The sequence below is a fragment of the Coffea arabica genome, chromosome 9c (genome assembly GCF_036785885.1).
Source record: "Coffea arabica cultivar ET-39 chromosome 9c, Coffea Arabica ET-39 HiFi, whole genome shotgun sequence".
NCBI lineage: Eukaryota > Viridiplantae > Streptophyta > Magnoliopsida > Gentianales > Rubiaceae > Coffea > Coffea arabica.
In genome coordinates, this window is record NC_092326.1 from 39442609 (window position 1) to 39465812 (window position 23204).

At 35.9% G+C, this 23204-nt stretch overlaps 3 protein-coding genes across 5 annotated transcripts; 1 reads left to right on the forward strand and 2 right to left on the reverse strand.

Annotated features, from left to right (window-relative positions):
- Positions 1-53: 53 nt before the first annotated feature.
- Positions 54-7074, reverse strand: LOC140014335 (gamma-tubulin complex component 2-like). Of its 3 annotated transcripts, none has more exons than XR_011821078.1 (21): positions 6781-7074; positions 6640-6689; positions 6480-6525; positions 5772-5906; positions 5394-5525; positions 4934-5017; positions 4748-4846; positions 4529-4620; positions 3852-3924; positions 3636-3788; positions 3323-3442; positions 3141-3194; positions 2730-2813; positions 2530-2604; positions 2290-2421; positions 1858-1983; positions 1651-1758; positions 1369-1431; positions 1054-1259; positions 684-883; positions 54-594 (listed from the first exon to the last, which is right to left on the reverse strand). XR_011821078.1 is itself a non-coding variant. In XM_072065037.1 (21 exons), exons 1-21 carry the CDS (start codon positions 6856-6858, stop codon positions 468-470), a joined length of 2106 nt encoding a protein of 701 aa, XP_071921138.1. In that variant the 5' UTR covers positions 6859-7074; the 3' UTR covers positions 54-467. The 3 variants fall into 3 exon arrangements, 2 of the variants coding, with proteins under 2 accessions (XP_071921138.1, XP_071921137.1); XM_072065037.1 differs by having other exon boundaries at positions 1185-1259; XM_072065036.1 differs by having other exon boundaries at positions 224-594; positions 1054-1152.
- A 1349-nt stretch (positions 7075-8423) lies between these two features.
- Positions 8424-16358, forward strand: LOC140014074 (V-type proton ATPase subunit H-like). Its single transcript, XM_072064425.1, has 11 exons — positions 8424-8663; positions 9526-9651; positions 10346-10448; positions 10567-10639; positions 12180-12245; positions 12327-12444; positions 13320-13481; positions 13691-13816; positions 14283-14408; positions 15207-15386; positions 15935-16358. Exons 1-11 carry the CDS (start codon positions 8628-8630, stop codon positions 16181-16183), a joined length of 1365 nt encoding a protein of 454 aa, XP_071920526.1. The 5' UTR covers positions 8424-8627; the 3' UTR covers positions 16184-16358.
- A 672-nt stretch (positions 16359-17030) lies between these two features.
- On the reverse strand, positions 17031-22244 carry LOC140014075 (uncharacterized). Its single transcript, XM_072064426.1, has 8 exons — positions 21986-22244; positions 21573-21642; positions 21279-21438; positions 20274-20355; positions 19461-19677; positions 18996-19060; positions 17859-18120; positions 17031-17403 (listed from the first exon to the last, which is right to left on the reverse strand). The coding sequence occupies exons 1-7, from the start codon at positions 22106-22108 to the stop codon at positions 17866-17868; spliced, it is 972 nt and encodes a 323-aa protein (XP_071920527.1). The 5' UTR covers positions 22109-22244; the 3' UTR covers positions 17031-17403; positions 17859-17865.
- Positions 22245-23204: the final 960 nt, after the last annotated feature.

Here is a 23204-nt window from a genome sequence, read left to right on the forward strand (position 1 = left end):
CCTGTTCAGAAATTAAAAAGAAACTTGCAATTGCGGAATGCAACTCTGCTGAGTTCTGTAAATTTCACCTTTGATTGATTCCTCGGTGCAGTAGTTTTTCACTCAAATGAAAGTGATGCGTAGTTGCAAAACGCTTGATATTCAAGTCTTCTCAATCAAACCTAGCCAGGCGCCTTGACAAATTTGCAGAACTTCACATACATAGATTTAATTACAAAAGTAATAGTCTGAAGCTATCGTGTATACCCCAATTTCCTCCTTTTTCTCCTTCCCTGAGTGATCCATGGCATCTGTATACAAATAATAGGCAGCTAAGTGCGTGCTTCATCCTCCCAACACTCAAAAGAGAACACCAACGTCAAAAAGAAGTAAATAAACAAATAGCAATATGCTTGCAGGTTGGCAGCTCGATTGACTACTGAAACCACAGGCAGGCATCCAGCTGATTGATCAAATAGGTCAACTGCTCACTGGTCCTTCCCTACACCTAGAATCCATTGTGCAAGATGAGTCAAATACGGCTCTGCTCGAGAACTGTTGCTCAGAATTGGACCTAAACTCTGAAGCTCAGCACTAAAATCCCTCTCAAATTTCCTAGACATTGAAATTTTTGCATGGATGAGAGAATTGAACAGAAAAGAGATGAAGCAAGAAATGTGTAGCACAAAATTGTCTTGACATACAGGATTGATTCAATGACTGATGCATTTTCAGGTGCTAATTTCAGCGTCTGAGATCGGCTCCTTAGTTTCAATCTCTTGTACTTTTCAGTCTCAAGAGAGCCATTAGATACAATTCCAGTGGGGATGTCAACAGAAGACGTAATTAATCGCTGTATTGCTGCTGCATAGCGAAGGCATAATAGCTTCAGCCTCTCCACCTTCTGCTAGGTTAAGGCAACTTCATTAATCAGATCAAAACCAGGAAATTCAAGTTGAGGAAAAACCATTAGTAAGAACTTGTATGATGCAATTGTTGACTAAGAAGACGTGAAGTTAAGAAGGTATCAAAAGAGAATGAAAAGGTTTAAAACAAACTCCTGAGAAAGGCTACCTTCCGAGCAAAGAATATGATATCTGCAATAGACTTTCCTATCCCCTTTAAGCCTCCAAACAACATCAAACAAACAAATAGGCAGGGAAAGATAGCAAACTGCAAGCAAAAACCTAATAAATCTTACAAACCTTGAGAAGAACTGGTGAAAGAAGTAAACATTCCCTCAAACATTTCTCAAGGAAAAATTCATGATATTCAATAACCTGCAGAAAATGATCAATATCAGAAGAGGAAATTAGAAGGGATGAAAATGATTGAGATAAAAAAAAAACATGACAACTGAGGTTCTATGGCAGATTGCATTCTTCCTACCTCATCAATGCTCTTAGCAGTTTGAAGCCTATTATGCATCACATGCCAATTTGGCTCCAAAACCTGAAAATCAAGATATTGAATGAAATGATGACAGGATCAGCCTGTCCGACAATCTTCAAAAATAATGGCCATATTGAAGCAAAAATATGCAGATATTTTTATTTTTGCTTTAAAAACTTAATTCAAGTCATAAAGGATGATAGGATGCAAAGAAGGTGACAGTTAATTTTTATCCAAAAATCTCGAGAACACACAGGGAAATCATAGGATGAGAACTACCTCGAAGGTCAAGTAGTGTACAAGGCTATTAATGAATCTAAGCATGCTGCGACACAACAAAGATGACACAGAGATTGCAATCCCCTGCATGTCAAGTCTGCGAACACCCTACAACATGAAGAAAAAAAAAAGACAAGGTTAGAAGAAGGGGGGAATAAGGGACACATAGCTAAGGAACACATAGCGAAAGAAACAGAAGCCACATACTTGATGCATTTGCCATGCTGCACAAAGTTGCCTGTTAACATGCTTGCAATGAAATAGAAAGCGGAAAATAAGCTGATATCTTGTCAAAGCTTTTCTCGAGATAACAAGAGATAATGGCCATTGAACCTGACAGAGGATTGATGACATAACAAAGTTAACTAAATCAAATACAGGACTTCAAATATGCCCACATACATGTTTAAAAGCAGAAATAGGAGATAAGGACATCATCTCGGCACTAAATATATAGCATACTAATAACAACCTATTGATTTTATTCACAATCAACAAAAAAGAACTTCCTTGGGTTTTTAGCCATGATTGGACATCAGAAAGCTAGTGAAAATTTAGCTCTAGAAAGCAAGTTCAGAAAGCTGGTCCTGCCAAGAAGAGAAACAGAAGATCAGGAGAGGAAATGCACTGAACCGATACCTTATAACTCAAAGAAAATGTCTCCAACCCAGTGATGCTCAATTGTTCTTCCAACTCGTTACTATCAGAGACAGTCTGGCTAATCTCAAGATCTTTGAGGGTGTTCAACCTTTTCAACAATGTAGTTTTTTCCTGCAAGAAATATGGTGACACCTTAAAAGCAGAAAATTCGGTATGAAGTATTTCGCGAAATGTTTTGCTGGCTCATGTTTCCCAGATAAAAGACAAATATTTACTGACCACACAACATGCTAAGTCTTCGTGACAAGGATCTGCTGCAGCAGCTGTGGTCCTCAGGGCAAGATCCAATAGTGACTAATTTGCATGGGAAAAGGATACACACATAAACAAACTTTGCAGTTTCAAGTTTTGATTAACATCAGAAAAAATATATTCTTAGGCATCATTCTTGCTTTACATAATAATAAATAGACAAGAACCTGCAGCTTCTCAGCAGAGATATCATCTGGCTTTTTGCTTAGCTCTTCTCGAGCTATATCCATAAAGTGAACCAAGAAATCACCCTACAAAGGCAAGACACAAGAAAATTCAATTATTTAACATAAGCCTTGGTGATCCTCCATGGAGACAAGAATATCAACAAAATTTGGAGAAGACAATTATTACGCGAATAGTAGGTCAAGGCAATGAAAAAAAAAATTATGACAAGAACCTTAAGATGTAAAGAAAGCTAGAAGTAATTCTGTGAATTGTAGATTCTCAACTATGATCACCTACTTATTTATACTCCAATATAAGTTTGAGATACGTGCATCTTAATTTACATCCCAAGACAAATTCTTAAACATAACATGAGGAAGCCCTCCCTCCACTTGTGAATGAGCTCATACCTGGTCAAGAAGAAGATAGTGCTTGATTGACCGCAGCTTTGCCATCAGATCGTACTGCAAAACAAAAGAAAAAATACATAAGTGCACCACAGGAGAAAGTAATTGCAGTCGTTGAAAGCCTAGGTTCTTAAATCACACAAGCAAAATTACTTGGAAGATCAAAGGCTTATCTAAAATCATACCTTTTCTTTAATGAGATTTAATAGCTCACCACTAGCATAATCATAAGCAGCCTTAATACACTCAAGATGATGATGATTTGATCCCACACTTGTCAATTTTGAATTTTCAGCTACAGGGACCTATGGAAAACAATCTAATCAAGAGCTTGAACCATGTGATTCAGAAAAGATTAGGATGTAAAATATTCATGACATGCACCAAAAACCAATTAAACTGAAAAAGGGGGAAAATAAGGATATATTCATTTTTCACTAATGTAGGTCCATGATGTTAATCTGGAAAGTGTAGACATAATGGAACAACTCCATAAACCTGAATATTGTGCCCACATTCTCTCATAACGTTCAAATATTTCCCAGTGGTCAAGATTGTTTCAGCAGCAGTTGCAAGGAAGCTAGGAACATCATCTTTGAGGCTGTAGCGTTGTTGCCAATACTTAGCGTCATAATCTTGAGCAAGACTCTCCTACAAGAGTAGCAATATCAGCATAAAGAAAGAATTCTAATCACTTTCCAAAGTAAGCCATACCTTTTGAAGAGACTTATTCTCAGAAATGAAAAATTCACCATAGGGATCATCAATCACTCCTTCATATACCCATCTGAAATTTCAGTAAGTTGACTCAGTTCCACCATTGGATTTTATGTATTCGAGACAATGAAGGAGCATATAAAAGATAGAACTTTCAACTTTGCATTTTCAACAATGTGTAATTAGTAGGCTAACATTTCCATAAAACTTTATAAAGCATATTCTGAAATTTCTTGTGGAAGTATCTAGGTATATGTTGCAACTATGTAGAGAATATTAATCCATTTTGTTGTGCTTACTCATAAAGCAGGTGTGGCTTTTCTTGTATGCCATGTTGCAGCTGTAAGTAGAACAGAATATCTGGCTAACAGCTAGTAAATGCAGGCTGTACGGTAACAAATAGATCGTTTGTTGTGTATTAAATTCACCTTGGGGATGATAGAGAGGTCAAAATCAAGAAAGTCGCAAAGGAGGAAGGCGGAGATCTTATAATGTGAAAGAAGAGTCATGGAGGTAGCTAAGGCGATATTAACAACATTTCCACAACAGAAATGAGATTTGCTATTCTTAGGAAAATGGCCTAATCTTGATTTTGAACTGTGAGCACGTTAATCAAAGTATAATAAAAGAATGAGATGAGTCTGTCCAAACTCATACCAACTTCTGTTGAATACCTTTCCAATATTCTAAGGTATGCAGCATTTGCACATTGTATCATCTTTTCCAGCAAAGATCTCACAACATGATCACCAGCCATGGCCTTGGCCTGGAAATAAAGAATCATGAAAAAGATAAATGTCAAGGAACTAAGTGATGTGACCTGCTGAATTTAACATTCCACGGGTAAAGCAGGCTAAAACTCTTCAAAATTTTTGATACTTGTTTCTTCTAACCTGACTCTGCAAAAGGTTGAGAACTGTAGAACCTATAAAGTTATTGGCTGAAACCTTCCTTATCACTATTGACAAAGCTTGCATTGATCCCATCATTGGCTGAATTAGTTAGTATGAAGAAGTTAGTACACATACTCGAAGCTAAACATTTGAGGAGAGAAGTTAGTATGTATGAACAAGGCAAACCTGGCAGTAGAACCAAAGTCCTTGAACAGAAAGCCTCCCTAATCTAAACTGGTGTTCAAGCTGGGCCACCAAGGCTTGGTAATCCTGCAACAGGATTAAGAATGTTCATTAGAACTACACTGCAGTACCCATAAGTCATACTTCAGTCCAGAATCACGAGCAAACAGCAGAAAATTCCATCCATTTAGATGTCTCCAAGGATGAATGCTTATTTATATCTTGTATGTGACATACATAAACAGATCACTAAATAAAAGTTGACTTTTTGGGAGGAAAAACTTACAAGGAACCTACGGTGTTCACATACCTTTGAAAAGGGGGAAACAAGAAACTAAAAATTTTTCCCAGGATGCAAAAGAATATACAGTAGAAGTTTCTGGAAGCAAGAGTCAAGTAAAAAAGCAAGAATAACCTCTCATGGAAATAAGTTATTCTACGACTTACAGCACAAGAAACCTACAAGAAGGAGTGCCCTCAGAGCAGCAGCAAATGCATGGTTAACTAAGCCATGCTTGGACAGCGACCTCGACTCAACAAATTGATTAATTAACAAATAGCTCTCACACAAAGGAAAGATCCTTTTCGCAGATTCCTGCAATGTTTATAATACAAAAGGAGAGTTAACTTTAACGTCAATTATATCCCAAGAAAAAATGCATCTTTACCACACCAACGCTGCAGTAGAAACTCAACATTACAAAATGTGATCTTAAAGCAAGATAAATTTTTCTCTGCAATCTAAATAATCCCAAGTTGCAATGACATGATCACGGACGAATATATTGCTCTTGCTATGGAATGGGTTAAGCCTGGCAAGCAAGGATCATGTCATACTAACCTGCAGAGTCAAACCCATTGATGGATCAACTTGAAATGCTACAGTATCTTCCTTCCCTCGCACTCTTTTTATTGAAATGTACCGCCCTTCAATCCCAACCAAAGCAGACAAGAGATCATCAATTACAATCAATTCCTGTACATGAAAGGCCAGTTAGGTCAATCTGCATGTGTTTTATAATGCATATAACTAAAAAAAAATAATCTCATTTACTCGTAGTCATGGAACCGCTACATGCTGTATGTTTTTAGAGCTCTGAAAACTTAAATGGATAATAAGAAATGATAAATGAAGACAAGCAATAGTTACGATACAAAACATAAGGTCTACAGATACCAGCTATAATAAGACGTGCAATACCAAAAATTATTGCATTAATAGTAGCTATACACATTGTCACATTCTTTCCTCACATTGCCTAAATACAGCAGCTCTGCGAGTTTTTCACCTTTATTTTTTTAATTACATTTTAGATCAACTAGAAGTTGCCCGATTGTTTCCAAAACCTTTAGTACACTAAGGAGCACAAAAATAACCCTATGATCACCTGGCATAGAAATAACATAAAACCGAACACCCATCAGCTTGCAAGGGAAAAGAGAACTGCGATGTTGAGTTAATCAATCTTTCAAGGACATGATAACCAAGAAATGAAAAAAAAAAAAAAAAAAAGGCGATTAATTTCATAATCCAGCTGCATTAACAAACCTGAATTGACGCATGGTAGCAACCTATGGCCTTGTCCAACCTTGCACTACATAGAATTGAACAATAAAATCCACACAAAAATCAATTCATTCATATTTTTTTTAATGCTAGCAATTAAAAACAAGGACACTAAGTACTAGTAATAAAAATGTCGCCTTACTCAAAAGAATCTGCAATAAAACCCCTGGATTCAGAAGTGAAGATGGTGTCCTGCACAAACATTTTGAAAAAACCAGCTCAAGATATTGCAGCAATAAAAACATCATTGGAATGGAAGTAAAGAGAGAGAGAGAGAGGGAACCTGGTGAAAGCGGCCGGTGAGAAAAGGGCGATCGAGGTTCCATCGAGGAGTTGAAGGAGCAACGGCGGAAGAATCCATGGGGCTTTTTCAACTAACTCAACTAACTATAACCCTAATTACTTAAGAATTTGTCTTCTGGAAGTGCATACAATCAGAAAATTGAATCCCTAGTTACTGATTTGATCATGAAATCTTGCAGATTAAAGCACATTTCAACAATATCGATCCCCAAACCCTTGATTAGATACAAACAAATACTACATACTAGCGTACTGTCAGCAGGGTAGACGTCACACTCTCTCTTGCGAGTTTTTTTTGTCTTTTCTTTTCTTTCTTTTTAGTTAAGTGGCGTTTCCTCTGTTTTTTTCTTTTTCTATTTATTTTTTGGACGGGAGTGTTTTATTATCGGCGGCAGCCCCGCCAAATCATTTCAAACGAGCATTTATAAGTCTGGACTAATAAATCTAATCTACCTCCGCCCTTGGACAGAATCTATAGAAAAATTCTTTCTATGCATTTTTTAATTACGTTTTATCTCATATATACTATTGTATTGTTAAGATTTATTTATTTTTAATAGAAACTTACAATCCATATAAATTCACTTCGCTACTTCTATAGCGGAATTTTTATTTTCTTGTTAAAAATGATAAAATCACCCCCTTCCAAATCCAAATTTGCATTTGGACCTTGAAGGGTGATTCTAGCATTTTATTCAACAATACTTGTGCAAATAAAATTCAAGTTGTGGCATTAACATCGATATTCTTTATTTTTTGAGAGAGATGGGAGTTTGGTAAAAAATTTCTTTTTGGTACATTTTTTATTACTAGTAGGAATGACACTCCTTAGGTGTGTGCAAATCTAAAATAAATAAATAAATAAATAAAAGCAAAGGAGTTTTTAGGTTTTTTTTTTTTTTTTTTTTTTGTAGTTGTTGGAAGTTTTTTCAAGACATGTAAATGGAAGCGTTGTCCTTTTTCTTTTGCATTAGAAGTTTGGAAGTTTTGTTATGCTTCTAAAAATGGAATACCAGGGTTGAAAGATGAATCAAACTATTTGATGCTTAATTTGAATTTAATTTGATAAGAATTCGTTCAAACTTGATTCGCAACCTAGTCAAATTGAACAACATTTTACATTTGATAACATTCAAACTCGATAAAAAAATTCGTTCAAGTTCGATTCGTCAAATAAACAAATCAATCTCGAACAAAAATTCTAATCTCGTTAATACAATCAAACAAGTTTGAGCACGAGAATGTTCGTCTTGATTCGATTCGTTTACGCCTTCGCTTTTCAACAGCTTTTACTGCTATCTTGGTGCATCCCAAAGTTAATACTGCATTTTATATGGGATATTTAGCCATTGTTGGTTTTCCATTTAACATAATTCATGAGCAACTCTGTGGATAGGATAACTTCTATCTATTGGAGATTTGACTTGCAAATTATGCATTTGTATTTTTGTTTATGAGTAAATAGAGATGAATTCTCATTTTCGTCAAGGAACTACTTTGCATGTCCAAGCCCAAGTTTTGAGAAGTGAAAATACTAATGGGCTGGACAAAGCGCTGTGTAACATTTGCTTTATTGGGCTTCCCGAGCCAGTTAAAACTGTCTGCAACGATCTGCAATCCGTCATCTACTGGAAGAAAAAATCGTGGGGGAACGGGAAACTACCGTTTGTTAATAAATCGTTGGTGTCATAAAAACCAGAGGGGAGAGACAGCAGAGAGCGTAGACCCCCGATCTCCTATCTCATCTTAGAGCTTTAAGCAGCTGAATTTCATCTCCATTTCGATCTCGCAAGCGAGAGGTATAATTCATATAGGATTAATTGTTCAATGACGATGGATCACGCCGAGCTTACGACCGAGCAGGTAGGCATTTAAGCAGTTATATTTGTTAAAAAGAGTAGGTCTAATGGAAAATCGATTTTTTGTTTTGTTGACTCTTGTTTCGTTCTGGATTTCTGATCTAGTTAGATTGTTGGTTTAAATTCCGCATGTTATCCTGCAATTGCCTTGATTATGGTTGTAAACAGGTGACTTTTGTTGGTATATTGGAAAAGCTGATTTTGGGCATGTATTTTTGGCACTATGGAAGATAATGTTTTAACTTTTAAGCAATGCTCAAGTTGATTTCGGCAAAAGATTAAGGGGTTTAGAGTTTTTCTGTAATTTTAGATATATGAGCATACTGTGCATTTTCCTTTAGTTAGTTTTGATTCTATTCGAATTCGATGTCAACAGCTTAAATTATAAAGACAAGAACCTGTTAATTTATTTTGATAGGCAAAAATCTTGTGAATCGGGTTTCTTCTGCCGCGCGTTTTGGGTATTGAACTGTGATATTGCTGGTAATATTGATAGTGGTGCGGTTTACCTGTCTGTGCAGTATGTCTGAGTGTGCTATGAATGATCAAGTTGCTTACTCCTTTTTCTTTTTAATCCATGGTTAACAAAATGTAGTAATAGCATTTTCCTTCTTATCCGGAAAAGATAATTGGTCCCTCAAGGAAAGCGTCACAGCATTCTAGCTCAGCTCTAAGATGCCTCAAGAGTATAATGGATTATGAACTTTTCACCCCTGTTGTTCTGTTCGTTTGTTCATTTCCTGGATAAGTACAAAGATAGTGTATAAATTCAGATATCACCTTTTTTTAAAATTTATTTCTCTTTTATGTTTCATTTATTTGGGTGATCAAATTGATCAAGAATCTTATCTGTTCATTCATTTCAGGTTTTGAGGAGGGATATACCATGGGAGACCTACATGACAACTAAGCTGATAACTGGAACTGGGCTTCAGCTGTTAAGACGATATGATAAAAAGGCTGAAAATTACAAAGCCCAATTACTCGATGATGTAATTTTCATCTCTATTACTATTTTGTTTCCAGCCCGACAAGAGTCTTTCTTTCTTTATTCAACTTGACAGTTACGTTTTCATCCTATGCATAAAAAAATGATGCGTTTGACTATCTCTAAATAAAGAATGCTGATAGATACTTGTTATAATCATTATACCGAATAAATAATTGTACATCTTCTTTTGCAACATGTTCTTGTCATATTAGATGATGAATTTGCTGACAATATGGATAGGTCCTTAACAGTTCTTAGTCTTGAGGGAATTTATGTTCTGGTAAATTACTGCTACCAGAATTGGGCAATTAATTGCATGGTTGAAATTTTATGTGGAGGCCCTAAAACTGACATTAGGGTGACTTAATGATCTTACTCTACCTGATATCTAAGTTTTCACTTTCAATTGGTTGCACGTGATTACATTTGTTTCATCTGAATCTTTACAATGTCATATCAGATTCTTTATGTTGCCTTAATGGCCTCTGCTCCTTTATAGTCATATCCCTCGCTAATGGAAGCAAATGGTTGTGTTGGAGGCTCATTATATGCTCGCACTGTTGTTGAGTCTCGTAGTGCTACCTAGTTGGATGTCATTGTATTTCAGTCTTGATAATTGACATATTTTAATAGGACAGCATCCAGGGTCACTAAATGTGGATTGGATTAATAATTGTAATGAACTTGACTTACAGGATGGCCCATCTTATATCCGTGTGTTTGTCAGCATTTTACGAGACATATTCAAAGAAGAAACGGTGGAATATGTTCTAGCTCTGATTGATGAAATGCTTACTGGTAAGGAAGGAAATAATAGAGCCTTCACTTATAATTTTGCATTCCAACTGGCCTGAGTAATGTGGCTTGCAGGAATGTTTTAACATTTCAAGTCACCTAATTTGTTTCCCTTTTGCAGCAAATCCCAAAAGGGCAAGATTGTTTCATGACAAGTCCCTTGCAAGCGAGGATGCTTATGAACCTTTCCTAAGGCAAACTTCTTCTCCAATGTTTATGTTTTATTTCTTTATACTTGATTATGATTTTTCAGTTATATTTGGTTAAGATGATATACCTGTCATCATATGCGTTCAAAGAGCCAGTAATCTTCCTTCCTATTGTAGTCTTGTTGCTCAACAAAATTTCATCCAAATTCCTTTTGTCAACAAGGTTATTAGCCTATTCTTGTCATTTTCCCTGCCAACTGAAGAATGGGCCAATGATATTTTTTTGTTGTATTTTTCACTTTTTACAAACTTTCTTTCATCTTTCTATGTCAGTTGGCACATCCGCACTTCCTGTTCCCTCCCACTGACAAGCATTGCATGTATGGCCTTGCACTTTCCACTTACGTGCATGTACAGGCAACATTAGAGTGGGAAATATGCTAGTACACAAGTTTTGTAGGCTAAAAATCAGGCCTATGCACAATATCAAGAACCATGTAGTTCTTCTTTTACTTTAGAGAAGCATCTAAAGCTGCAGTTAATATTCACCCATGAGATCAAGATTGAAGGAGAAAGCTATACTGAGTAGGAAGAGCTTAAGACTGTTTGATGAATATATTGTTTATTCCTTTCTTTCTTTCAGGCAAAGAAGTCCTTCACACATCTATTGAACTTTTTCCTTTACTTTGTACTTGTAAAGGCAGCTGTTAGTGATGAACTATTTGCCTTTCTTGGTATTAGTGATATTGCCTATTATCATTGGTAAAATTTTAGACTCTTCTTTCATGAATCAGCTTGCGCTACCCAAGATGTTGGATTGTCCAGGGGTATCAAGTCTTAGTTAGTTTTGCATGAAAGAGTTGACAAAATCCAAAAGGTTTTTACTCGCAAGGGAACGTCTTAAACAGCAGCATAATTACATCACTTCCTTGATGAAAATCTATAATCTCATTGACCACAGCTGTAGCTGAACTATTGGAAACATATCGATAATTGTTCTATCTTTTCTCCATGCCAATTTCAAGTCCTTTTTGCTTCTGTCCTTTACACTATGTTTGGATGGTAAGTTTTGGAAGAAAAAACAAAGGACACGATGAGAAAACATTTTCTTTTCTGGTTTGTAATATCTGACTGGGAGTGAAGACGAGAAATGGACAGTGTTGGATTCCTCATACCCCAAGTTTATGTGCGAGATAATTGATCTCTTTTGTTAAATTTTGGATTATATGAATCTATAGAAGTTTAGAAGGGCTAAATTTGTAAAATATTTACAACTTATCACCTTTGTTTTCTCCTCTCCTAGAATCCCAAACAACACGCAGAGAAACTTCTCTTCTTATTTCCGCTAACCTCACAAAGTAGGCTTAATAAAACTTCAATAACTTCTTGCTGCATGCCATCTAGTGCTTCCTCATTTGCTTTGATAAGGGGATCTAAAAAGACCCCTGTTTGCTGCAGTCCATCTAGTTTTTTTCTCACTTGAATTGATACAGGCTCCAAAGAGACCCCCAGTTAAGTGCATTTCGTTTTCTTTCTGTTCTATAAGAATGAAAGCTGAAAGACTGCAATGATTTTCAACTTGTAGATTGCTCTGGAAAGGTAATTGGTTTATTCAAGAGAAGAGCTGTAAGATACTGTCACTACTAGTAAGGTACTGCAATCATGACTATGTCATGTAATTCTAACCTAGCAGATCTTGCACTGAATATGATTTTATCAACTTTTATTGCAGTGCTAGACCAAAGGTTCATGATGGTTTCACCACAAATGGAGAAACTTCAGATTCAAAAAAGAAAGTCACCACCATTGATGATGTTTTGAAAGGCCTGGTGGAGTGGCTTTGTGCCCAGGTATGTCTATTCCACTTTAACGGTTGTGCTTTAAATGAGATGTGTTTTTCTTTCTTGTATGCTGCAAGGTATTATGCTCGTCAGGAAGGGGTGGGCAGTTTACTTGTGTTTAGTGAAGGACCATGATGTATATCAAGTTACAGCACAGATTATATTAGGATTAACTTTTGGTATTTTACAAGAGAAGGTGGTTAATTTCAGCATTCAGTTGACATGCAATTGTCACTGCTGTTCCTAAGCTTGCGTGCTTCAATTGGTAACATTTGGGGTGGAGGTGAAGGGAGCATGGGCGAAGTGGTGCTTTCGATGGGATTGAAATGTAAAAGCATTATGATCTGTGTTTTGGCTAGTCAAACTGGGTATGTCATTGCCTAAAAGAAGAATGGGAATTTATATGAGACACTGCTTTGTACTGTCACTCAATAGTTGGTGCATCTGAGAATGGTAGCCTGGATATGCTGTTTCACTGGTTAATGAAGTGAAGACACAGGCGCTCCATCTAACCATCCAACAGGGTGTATCAGTTGTGTAAACAGCTTTAGGATTTTGTTGTCTCATTGAATTGGACTAAATCACGGGTGGTGATCTTTACAGTCTTTCTTAGAGTAACATTTGATGGGTATGTTATGCGTCTTATCTTATAGCTTTAACATATGCACATAGAATTATTAAACCCCTGCCTCCACATCGGCTAAAAAAAAAAAAAAAGAGGAGCATGCTTCATTGAGGAAAAAAAAAATTCAACTCCTTTGTATGAAATAAAAGAGAAATGAAGGGAGATGAAGGCACTCATTAATTAGCTATTCTGGGTATGCATAAAAGCTGTTTGGTAAATGATAGAAGTTGTAAATTGTGAGCTCTCTTCATTTGCACAGCTGAAGAAGCCTTCTCATCCTAGTCGTGGCATCCCAACAGCTATCACTTGCCTTGCAACTCTATTGAGAGAGCCACTGGTTCGATCCTCATTTGTTCAAGTGGACGGAGTGAAGTTACTTGTTCCTTTAATATCTCCAGCTTCAACTCAGCAGTCCATGCAGGTAATTGAACTTTTCTGATAGCTAAAGTTACAACTATTTACATTGTCTGATCATTGCATCACGGCCTTTGAATTGTCCATTAAGTGGATGTGCATCTGGTTTGACTAATTAGAAATGCAAAAAGTTGGTCTGGGTCTCATTTGTTGTGCTTTTTGTATTTATGGTAACTGGAGCTGATCTTTCTAATTCATCATTCTTCTATGAAACAGCTCCTTTACGAAACATGCCTGTGTGTCTGGCTTTTGTCTTACTATGAACCAGCACTCGAATATCTGGCTACTTCTAGGGCTCTACCTCGATTAGTTGAAGTTGTTAAAGGTTCAACGAAGGAAAAGGTAATCTTTGGTCCTTATAATTATGTGGTCTGTTTGGATTGGATATTTGGAAAAATTTTTCCTTATTATTCACAAAACACGTTTCTGAACCACCTTATAACTTACATACATCACATCAAAAGAGTGCTATACTAAAACCAAAAAATCTTCCAGATAGCCTTCAATCTGAACGAACCCATTATTCTAATGCAATTATTTAGAAACTGCCTGCTTTCACAATATAATTGGTGTTGTCATGCTTATCTCTTTCAGTATTGGCTCTCTTTATTCTCAGTTTCATTTAATTGTTCAGCCACAGTTTGTAGATCAATGGCATAATTTAGCATCTATAAGTTGTTTGTGAATCATATAGAACAATACTTATGCTACCCAATTTTGTGACATTCGTTCTTTTTTTTTTTTCAATTTATTTTTGGTATAGATCTCATCATAGGCATTGTGACGTTTGTTCATTCATATATACTAGGTTGTCAGGGTGGTTGTCTTAACGCTTAGGAATTTGCTCCACAAAGGGAACTTTGGTGCTCAAATGGTGGACTTGGGACTGCCACAAATTGTTCAAAGTTTGAAAGCACAGGCTTGGAGCGATGAGGTAAGAGAGTACTCTATAATGGTTTGATAGTGATTACCATTTAACCGTATTGTGATATTATCGAACAATGTCAGAAACTCACAGTCAATGTAATTCGTAGACATCAGGATTGGGAGTTTATGCATGTAGAAATTTGGTTACTGGACAAGATAGTCACGTTTCATTGATATCCTTGTAATACTTCATTACCCTTTTTTTTGGTTCTTTTTGGGCCTAATTTCAGTCATTAGCTATTCATGACCATGACTTTTATTTTGTCTGTCTCAAAAAAAAAAAAAAAGGGTTGTTGACCTGCCTAGATGTCACTGTTTAATGATGGTCTCTGAATGCTTGTATATGCTGTAGTATAGCTTTTGGTGCATATCTTTTAATCATGTCTATTTTGCATATATAGCTATGGTGCCTGTTTTGGAGGCTTTGCATTCCTCCCTTTTGGATATTACATTTAATCGCATGTATCACAAAGATTGATTCAGCTAGAGGCTGGAGTCTTAAGGGTGCATAATTCTAGCCTTGCCAAAGTCATCAGAAACCTCAAGTTTTTTGTTTCTTTTCATCTCTCTTTCATTTTTCTATGCTTCTCAATAAGATAGAACTAAGTTTCCAGTTAGACATTAGACCATTCTGTACACCGTCGTGTGAACTCCTCCTCCCTTCTTGGGCTGTGGAAGTGGGTAGATTTATTATTTTTTTATTTTTATTTTTTTACCATTTCAAGTAGGAGTTAGATTCCATTATTTCTTTGCAAGTAAATGTTGTTCTTGTAGAATAATATACTGAACTCTGGTCATCCATTAGGATTTGTTGGAGGCCTTGAATCAACTGGAAGAAGGGTTGAAGGACAACATCAAGAAATTGAGTTCTTTTGATAAGTACAAGCAGGAAGTTCTGCTTGGCCATCTTGATTGGTCCCCAATGCACAAAGATCCCATTTTCTGGAGAGAAAACATCACAACTTTTGAGGAAAATGACTTCCAGGTAGCCATTTGCTTCTTTTGATATTTAGCTTTAATAAGAACTCTACAACCAATTTCGGTGAAGCTATTGCTGCTTGTGGATTCTTGTACCAACTCATTACAGCTGTCAAATGAGCAAGTCAGGTGGGTTTTGAATGGGTGCTGGGTGTAAATGGGATTTAAATTGGATGGGGTGTAAGATGGCCACAGGCTATTGAATTAACCAATATGACCTGTTCATTTATTTATTTATTTTTGGTTAAAATAATATACAACCTATCATTTCTCTCTCTCAGTGATTATAATAACAACACAAAAAATAGGAAGACAAGAGAAATATTTAGGAGTGGGAACCTGTAACTGTAAGCAAGTTAAAAAATGCAAGTACATTTAAAGAATCAAAATCCACAGGCAAATTGCACAATGCAGTTAAGAATCTATTTTATTATTATTATTTTTTGGTTTCCTTTATACATTGTGCCTATTGGTCGCAAATACCCATCTTTGACAAATCCATCTTGTTCATAGTCATTTGTGTGTTAAAGGGAATTTTCTGTTCTCTCACTGTAGATCTTGCGAGTTCTCATCACAATTTTGGACACCTCCAATGACCCAAGGACGCTCGCTGTTGCTTGCTTTGATCTCTCACAATTTATTCAGCACCATCCTGCTGGTCGGGTAATAGTTACTGACCTCAAAGCTAAGGATCGGGTGATGAAGTTGATGAACCATGAGAACGGCGAGGTCACCAAGAATGCCCTTCTGTGCATCCAAAGGCTATTCCTAGGTGCGAAGTATGCCAGCTTTTTGCAGGTGTAGATTGTAATACGCTGAAGCTTTTGAACTGAAACTGGAAGCTCTTTGTGCAGTAGTTGCAGTTTATTTATTGAGTATTGTATCTAAGCGCTCATTTGATGAGGTATTTGAATTAGCAAATTCGAGGACTTTGTTTATTTTGTTGTGGTCTAAATAAATAAATGGTTGAATTTTTACCTTTCGTACTTATTTATGCACATTGTCTAATAAAAGAAAATGAGAAGAAGAAGTTTTTCCTTGGCTGTTTCCAATTACCCAGAAGGGTTTTATCTTTTGACCTAGGCCTTGTGCTCTTGAGTTCTTTTACTGTCCCTAGTTAAGGCTATCCATAGTCTTGCCTCGTTTAGCAAATGAGTTTTTTAAGTATTTATCTAAAATTTTACTACTGAACCTTATTATAAAAGTTATAGAAAAAAATTTTAAAGTGTGTAAATTTTTGAATATTTTGAAATATATGATTTAAAAAATTTGAAAATTTTTTTAATATTATTATAGCTAATAGTTAAAAAACTTGTAGCAAACAAACTTGACAAATTCTTGAACCTTGGATAGGAAAAGCTCCAAAAGGAATAGGAGGGCCTAAATCTTGAGCCAAAGCACGGGCTTTAAGCTGAAACATGGAGATGCAAGGAAAATCTCAAGTAGAAAACCCCTCATTAGACACAGCAATTTGGAAAATACAGATGATGTTATTTGAAAGAAAAAAAAAAAAAAAAAAAAAGGTGCATTGACGGTTATCTCATCTACAAGTCATTTAGAACTACGGAAGATAATCTTCTCACATCATTACCATATATTCAGCAGAAATTCAGTGAAAGGAGCTCTTAGTAGAAGAAATGCATAACCTGACTGCACCAAAAAATCTCTTGTTTGCATCATTATTTCCTTATCTGCAAGTAGCATTCTGAAATTGAGCAATTTGTATTTCTGAACTTTTTAGTAAAGACAAGTCTGCTAATGAGCTGATCACCCTGTCACCCAGAACATACAGTCATTAAATTAAAACTATATTACCACCCATTGCTGGTAACCCATTAGCTACCAAGAAATAAGCAGCTTTCTCGTACATTGCTGTAGTTGAGACAACTGATCACAACAAAACAGATGAAAAGCACGATGATGGCTCCTTGAACGGTAACTTAAAAGCTGCCGCCGTAGCTACAAAGGGTGCTATAGAAAATGGAACATTAGCAATGGCATCAGTAGAACCTCTATTCTCAAACCTGCAAATAGAAAAAAAAGATCTCACTTTATCAACAGATACGCAATCACGCCAGTCAATAATATATGCGCAGACAGAGGTACAGCAAGCTCGGCCATTGATGTAAGAATAGTCATGGCAGTTTTAACACAGGGTGAATACATCAGAGCAAGAAATTTAAACGTTGATTATAGCCTATAACATTTTTGAACAACTAATGGAGCTTATTTGGGTACCCAACTAAAGGTACTCGCTCAAATTTGGGCTAATTACTTGTCTCCTTTCAAACCAGGACTCGTAACCTAAAATTATATAATCCCAAATTTCCTAAAGATTCCTAATTCACGTACTCAGTATTTATACCATTTTGGCACAACGTCTGGCCATGATTTAAGATGACAGTCCACTAGAATTAAAGGATCAAGATACATTTTGCAACAGAAACATTATTTTCTTGTATGAAAAAAGAAAGCTCACCATCAGACTACCAATTGAATGAAGGCAACACATATGATGGATAAGCATCATGTCTTAAGGCAAGAGCAACCACAGAAGAATCATCAGCAATTTCTCCGAAGGTATCAAGTCCAAGTTCAGTCGCATGGATCCCACCAGTGATAAATGCTGATGAGATACCAGCGGCATTTGCACCTTTTATGTCATGGTGCAGAGAATCTCCAATGGCAACACACTGTGAAGGATCTATAGCAGCCATTTCCGCAGCTGCTTTATAGATGATCTGACATGAATTGACCATACATGGATTAGCACTTTGAAATCAGATTCAGACACAAAGAAAAATTGACAATTAAAAAGAATAACATGAAACTTTTTTAGCAAAAAAGAGACCAAATTGGCACTGTATGATATTTCTCTGATAATTGTCTCAAATCAAAACCCGAAAGACCATGTGAAAATCTTAGATTATGGAAAAACTACAATTTCCAAGTCATATAACATGTTCAATTTTCTTAATGTCAGGAAGGATGTTTCACATGGTGATACCACTAAACATGACACATTAACTAACTAATAGGCAAGGTTAGATGAGAATCAGAGAGGAAGGGAAAGCAGTAAATGCATTTAGAATATATCACAGTAACAATTCAAGGAAATAGCCTTAATTCTCTCGCTCTCACCCCTCTACTTCATCACTTTTGTTGTTCTCTACTTCTTCGATAGGGTCAATAAAAAAATGAAAACTCCAAAATATTCTCTGACATTCACCCAGATTACTTACTATCCTGCTATGGTTCAAATTAATCAGCTTGCTTAATTTAAAATTTCTGAAAAAGTATATGCAACACAATTTCATGAATGAACTTTTGAGTAATACTAGCTATCAGTACAAATAATGGTAAAGAAACTAATAAAGGCCTAATAATTTGCACTCTGAATAGAATATAATAAGTTCAATTTTTTCCAGACAAAAGCAGATCTACTCAGTTGTTCTGCTTCTGAGCATTGTTCAGCATTCAAGTTAACCCAATGTATGCTGCAGCCATCTCAAAAATGCTTGCATTGATTAAAAAAAAAAAACCTCCACATAAGCAAGTGGAAAGATGATTGAATGGAGGAACTCCTGAACATTTAGATCCGGCTGAATTAGATTACCTTATCAGGCTTGCCCATCCATTTCACTTTACCGCCAAGTTTCTCATATTTGGCTGCCAATGTTCCTGTTAGAAAAGTTACAGAAAACTCCTTTACTTGCAATCTCACAATTCCAATCAAAAAGGCATGCACAGATGAAGAAAGGGATGGGAAGAGAGAGCTGGGATGGAGCTATACAGCCAAAAGCAGCCATGATGAATGAGTTGATAGCAATTGCTGTCAGATTTAACTCTAGAGTCTTTTGTATACCAAGGGTCAAAAGGTTCTCGTATACAGAATGAGTTCATTTTGCTTCACTGAGCAGCATCTAGTCAAGCAAAGTGGGTGAATTTGCAAAAGGTATAGAGACAGTTTAGAGATTTCATTATTGTCACATGTGGGGTGCAGATCATTGTGCAGTATCTGTTATCCGAGAGAAACACACACACACACACGCAAAGGTTATTATGTATATATCGCCATTACCAGGCATCACGGGCAGATCTCTGGCCTCAACAGTCACAAAATCTGGATTTGCTACAACCATAGGAATACTTTTAGCTGCACATTCCTCAAGAACTTTTTCAAGATCCCCCAATTTCATGGGAGTTGCAGCTCCAGAAGAAAGCCCCAGCGCCTCAGTTCCATGGGCTAGAATAAACTCGGCTTCTTCAACATTTTCCACAACTTGTAATCCCAAGCCCTGAATCAAGAGAGGTCAACTCAAAGACTTATCAAGAATTCATGTAATTTCTACAATGGTCTAGTACCATTTTGAAGCTGGTCAAAAGTTTTTAACGCTCTTGGCAGTGATTCGTGTAAAATTCGTTGGTAAACACACTATCTGTGATTTAATCAAAAGAACCAGATAGACAATTTTTGTGGTACATCATTTTGGGTTTTAACTAATTCATATAAATTACGCCAATAAAGGTACTAAGCCTATTATCCAGATATTGCTCCCTTTATCTCTCATTGCTGAATTTGCTTCTTTCTTTTTAAAGGTTGGTTCTAACTAGTTCTATTCTTTCTGACCTTCGATTTCCCCGAATACTTCATGGATAATCCACTTTGACTCATGAAGTATTGTAGATTTTAACAACTATCTCGTGAAGAAGGTGTACTTTGCCTTCTTAATCTGGGAGTAGATAGGTAGAGGACAAAAAAAGCATCTCAAGAAAAAAGGTATGCCTAGAAAAGAAGCAATTAAAATGAACAAGCACCTACCAATCATGATTTGCAAATTCAATTACATCTAGATGTAGTTACTACATCGAGAAGCTTACAAGTATATCATACCTCAAGAGATATAGCACCCCGATCCTTCCAGGTCATGTGAATGCAGGACTTTCCTAAAGCTGCAAACCATGGATCATCTCTCCTGTTCAGTAAATTTGCAGCCAAAAGAATGTCAAACCAAATAGAAGTAAAGCAACAAAAAGCTGTGCTCGAAATATGACCATGAATGACTGAAATATGCAAGGAAACATTCAAAATGATTATGAATAGGCCAGTCAGATGAAATAGCTTCCCTCGAGGTAATTTGAAAGGACAAACACTTTCTTGGGAAAGGTATCCTTTGACATCATCATCCGAATACCAAGTAGAGAAACCAATCTCTATACAATATTAGTTGGCTCGTGAAAATAAGAAAAGTTTTTGTCCTTAGTTTAAGATCCTCAACCCCAACTTGTATCCAATTAGAACTCGTACTGTTAAATTAGTGCTCTGAAATGGCGCAGGTTCTGATACTTCTTCTGACTTAAGTTTGTGGAGTTAAAAGAACTAATTGGGCAGATAATAAGCTAGTTCAATGGAACTAAATTTCAACTTGACAGTGTCATGTTCCATTTTCTTCAACTTAGAACGAAAAGCATGACAGGAATGTTACAGTAATCTATACAAGAATACAGTTCTGTTGCACCTAAAAAATCAGCGGATCTCCCAGCTGTTTACACAGGACATAACTATAAAATGTGAAAAGAAAAAAGACAATGAAGCATCGTCTACAAAATTATCAGCTGAACAAGGCAATGTGTGTCACTTGTCATTAAGACAGACTCATAAACAATAACAACATACATCACAGTTATCAAACCAATATGCCAATGCTGCAGATAATTTAACATTAGCATGACATACAATCAGAGAGCAAAATCAGTTTGGGAGAAACATTACCTCTTGTACAATTTATAAAATAAAACAGTACTCCAGTTAGTCTGATTTCAGTTCCCATAAAAACTTCCATAAAATTTACACTACAAGCGAAACTGGTCAATTAATCTAACTGATAGAATGAATAACCTTTGAAGGTGCTGATGTGTTAATTCTCCACTAGTGATTGCCCCCACGAAAAGTGAGGGATCAAATCCAAGGCTCTTAAGTTTTTCCAAAGTAGTACACGCACGTCTTGAAGAATGACTTATAATCACCATCTTAGCACCGTAATTGGCCAACTTCTCCACTGTAATAAGTCCAAGCAGTTGATAAGATAGTAACCATTTTGAAATAGTTCCTTCTTTCAAAGCCAAACCACACAATGCAAAACAACAAGCTTACCAGAACGTGAAAACTAGCTAGTAGTAAAGGAAAACATACATGTGGAAATTGCCCCAGGATAAGGTTTTTTCCCATCGTGCAGAACTCCAAACTGGTCCAATAGCCAACCCTGCACTGACCATCATAAGTACAAAACGCCCCTTGCCGCGTCTATAATGAATTTTCCTCCTAATTATAAGCATTAAGCAATGCCTTAGAACCCTTTTTGGCAGTATATCAAAGACTACAAAGCCAATTAAAAAGAAAAAAGAAAACCCTTTTGAGAATTTACTAAAAACTATAACTTGATAAGAACTTGTACAAAAGTACATTTGTCAATATACAATCTCATGAAACTAAAGAATTCTCATAAGATATCCTGAATATGCAAAATGGTGAAATGATAATTAAACATTAAGCTGATAAATGATGAAAATCAATAGTAAAGCAAAGCAAAGCAGTCGACTGTTTACCTTGAATTTATGAGATTCAGCAAGCTGTTGAATGCCAGTAAGGGTTTGGAAGGGCTTTAAACTATCCGGCATTAATGCTGGCGACGATGATGATGGCGGAAAATTACTTGAGCATTTCGCCATCAAACAATTATACAAATTAGGAATCTCGATTATCAGCTAGAGAGTAAGAAAGCCACCCACTCTCAAGAAAGGACGCTCAAGTGTGTGACTGTGTGTTTTCACAGATTTTTACTGAAAGCAATGGAGTCAGTGGAGGGAAGAAAGAGAAGAAGTGTATTATAGAGTAGTATTATTTGAAATAATTATTCTAATATTTTTTGTGATATATGTGAAATAATATAATATATATATATATATATATATATATATATAATTTGCTAGTGTGAATATACTTATAAAAAAATATTTAAATTGTTATAAAAAAATGTGTAGAAAAAATTTTTGTATCCAAACACACTTATTTAATAAAAAGAAAGAAATAGCTAGTGATAATTTAATTATAAAAGATTAAAAATGGTTTTAGGTGGAGGAATATCTCAAGTACTTGATTGATTGAGAAGCAGTATTTGAAAAGAATTACTAGAGGTATTTGTTTCAAAACTAATAAAAGAACTCTGTATCAAATTTGTTTGAGAATATCTAAAATCATTTTGAAGAAAAATAGTTTTATGTTGTAATAGTAAATATGTAGAAAATTCACTAAAATTAAATGTATAAACAAATAATTATTTAGTAGTAATTCATAACCATAATTGATAATTATTAATAAAAGTTAAGGTTTACTAAATAAGTTAAAAAAATAAAACAAGAAGAAATGCATATTGCTGACACAAAAAAGTTTACACACCAATCCATCTGCTGCGCTTTATATATAGTATAGAGATATTGTGTGGTGCAATTGATATTTGATGTCCTGTGATTAAAAGAAGCCCGGACTTTCATAGCTAGTGTTGTCCATTTTCAAGTGGAACTCGTGCTAGTGACAAAAGGCTCGTTAGCAGCTTTCTTGCAGTTTCTTTAAGAAATTTCAGCATTTTCTCTACAGCTTGTGGTTGGTTTGCCAGCCTGCGAAATTCTCTTTTCTACATTGAGAAGTTGTAAACGTTCAAGAAATCTAAAGTCTCAATCGATCAAAGAAACAGCACAGGTTTAATCTTTTGTCTCAGACCCAAGTACATGTTCCAAGTCATTGCATTGAAAATGGCTAGTTGCTGCC

Coding starts and splice junctions, on each gene's coding strand:
- LOC140014074 (XM_072064425.1), top strand. CDS start 8,628: ATGACGATGGATCACGCCGAGCTTACGACCGAGCAG. Junction 10,640..12,179: donor GCTTATGAACCTTTCCTAAG/GCAAACTTCTTC, acceptor TTCAACTTGTAG/ATTGCTCTGGAAAGGTAATT. Junction 13,817..14,282: donor AAGGTTCAACGAAGGAAAAG/GTAATCTTTGGT, acceptor CATATATACTAG/GTTGTCAGGGTGGTTGTCTT.
- LOC140014335 (XM_072065036.1), bottom strand. CDS start 6,858: ATGGATTCTTCCGCCGTTGCTCCTTCAACTCCTCGATGGAACCTCGAT. Junction 5,018..5,393: donor CTCTGAGGGCACTCCTTCTT/GTAGGTTTCTTG, acceptor ATCCTGTTGCAG/GATTACCAAGCCTTGGTGGC. Junction 2,605..2,729: donor TCTCTGCTGAGAAGCTGCAG/GTTCTTGTCTAT, acceptor CATGCAAATTAG/TCACTATTGGATCTTGCCCT.
- LOC140014075 (XM_072064426.1), bottom strand. CDS start 22,108: ATGGCGAAATGCTCAAGTAATTTTCCGCCATCATCATCGTCGCCAGCA. Junction 21,439..21,572: donor TCCTGGGGCAATTTCCACAT/GTATGTTTTCCT, acceptor GACTTATTACAG/TGGAGAAGTTGGCCAATTAC. Junction 19,061..19,460: donor AGATCTGCCCGTGATGCCTG/GTAATGGCGATA, acceptor CTTTTCTAACAG/GAACATTGGCAGCCAAATAT.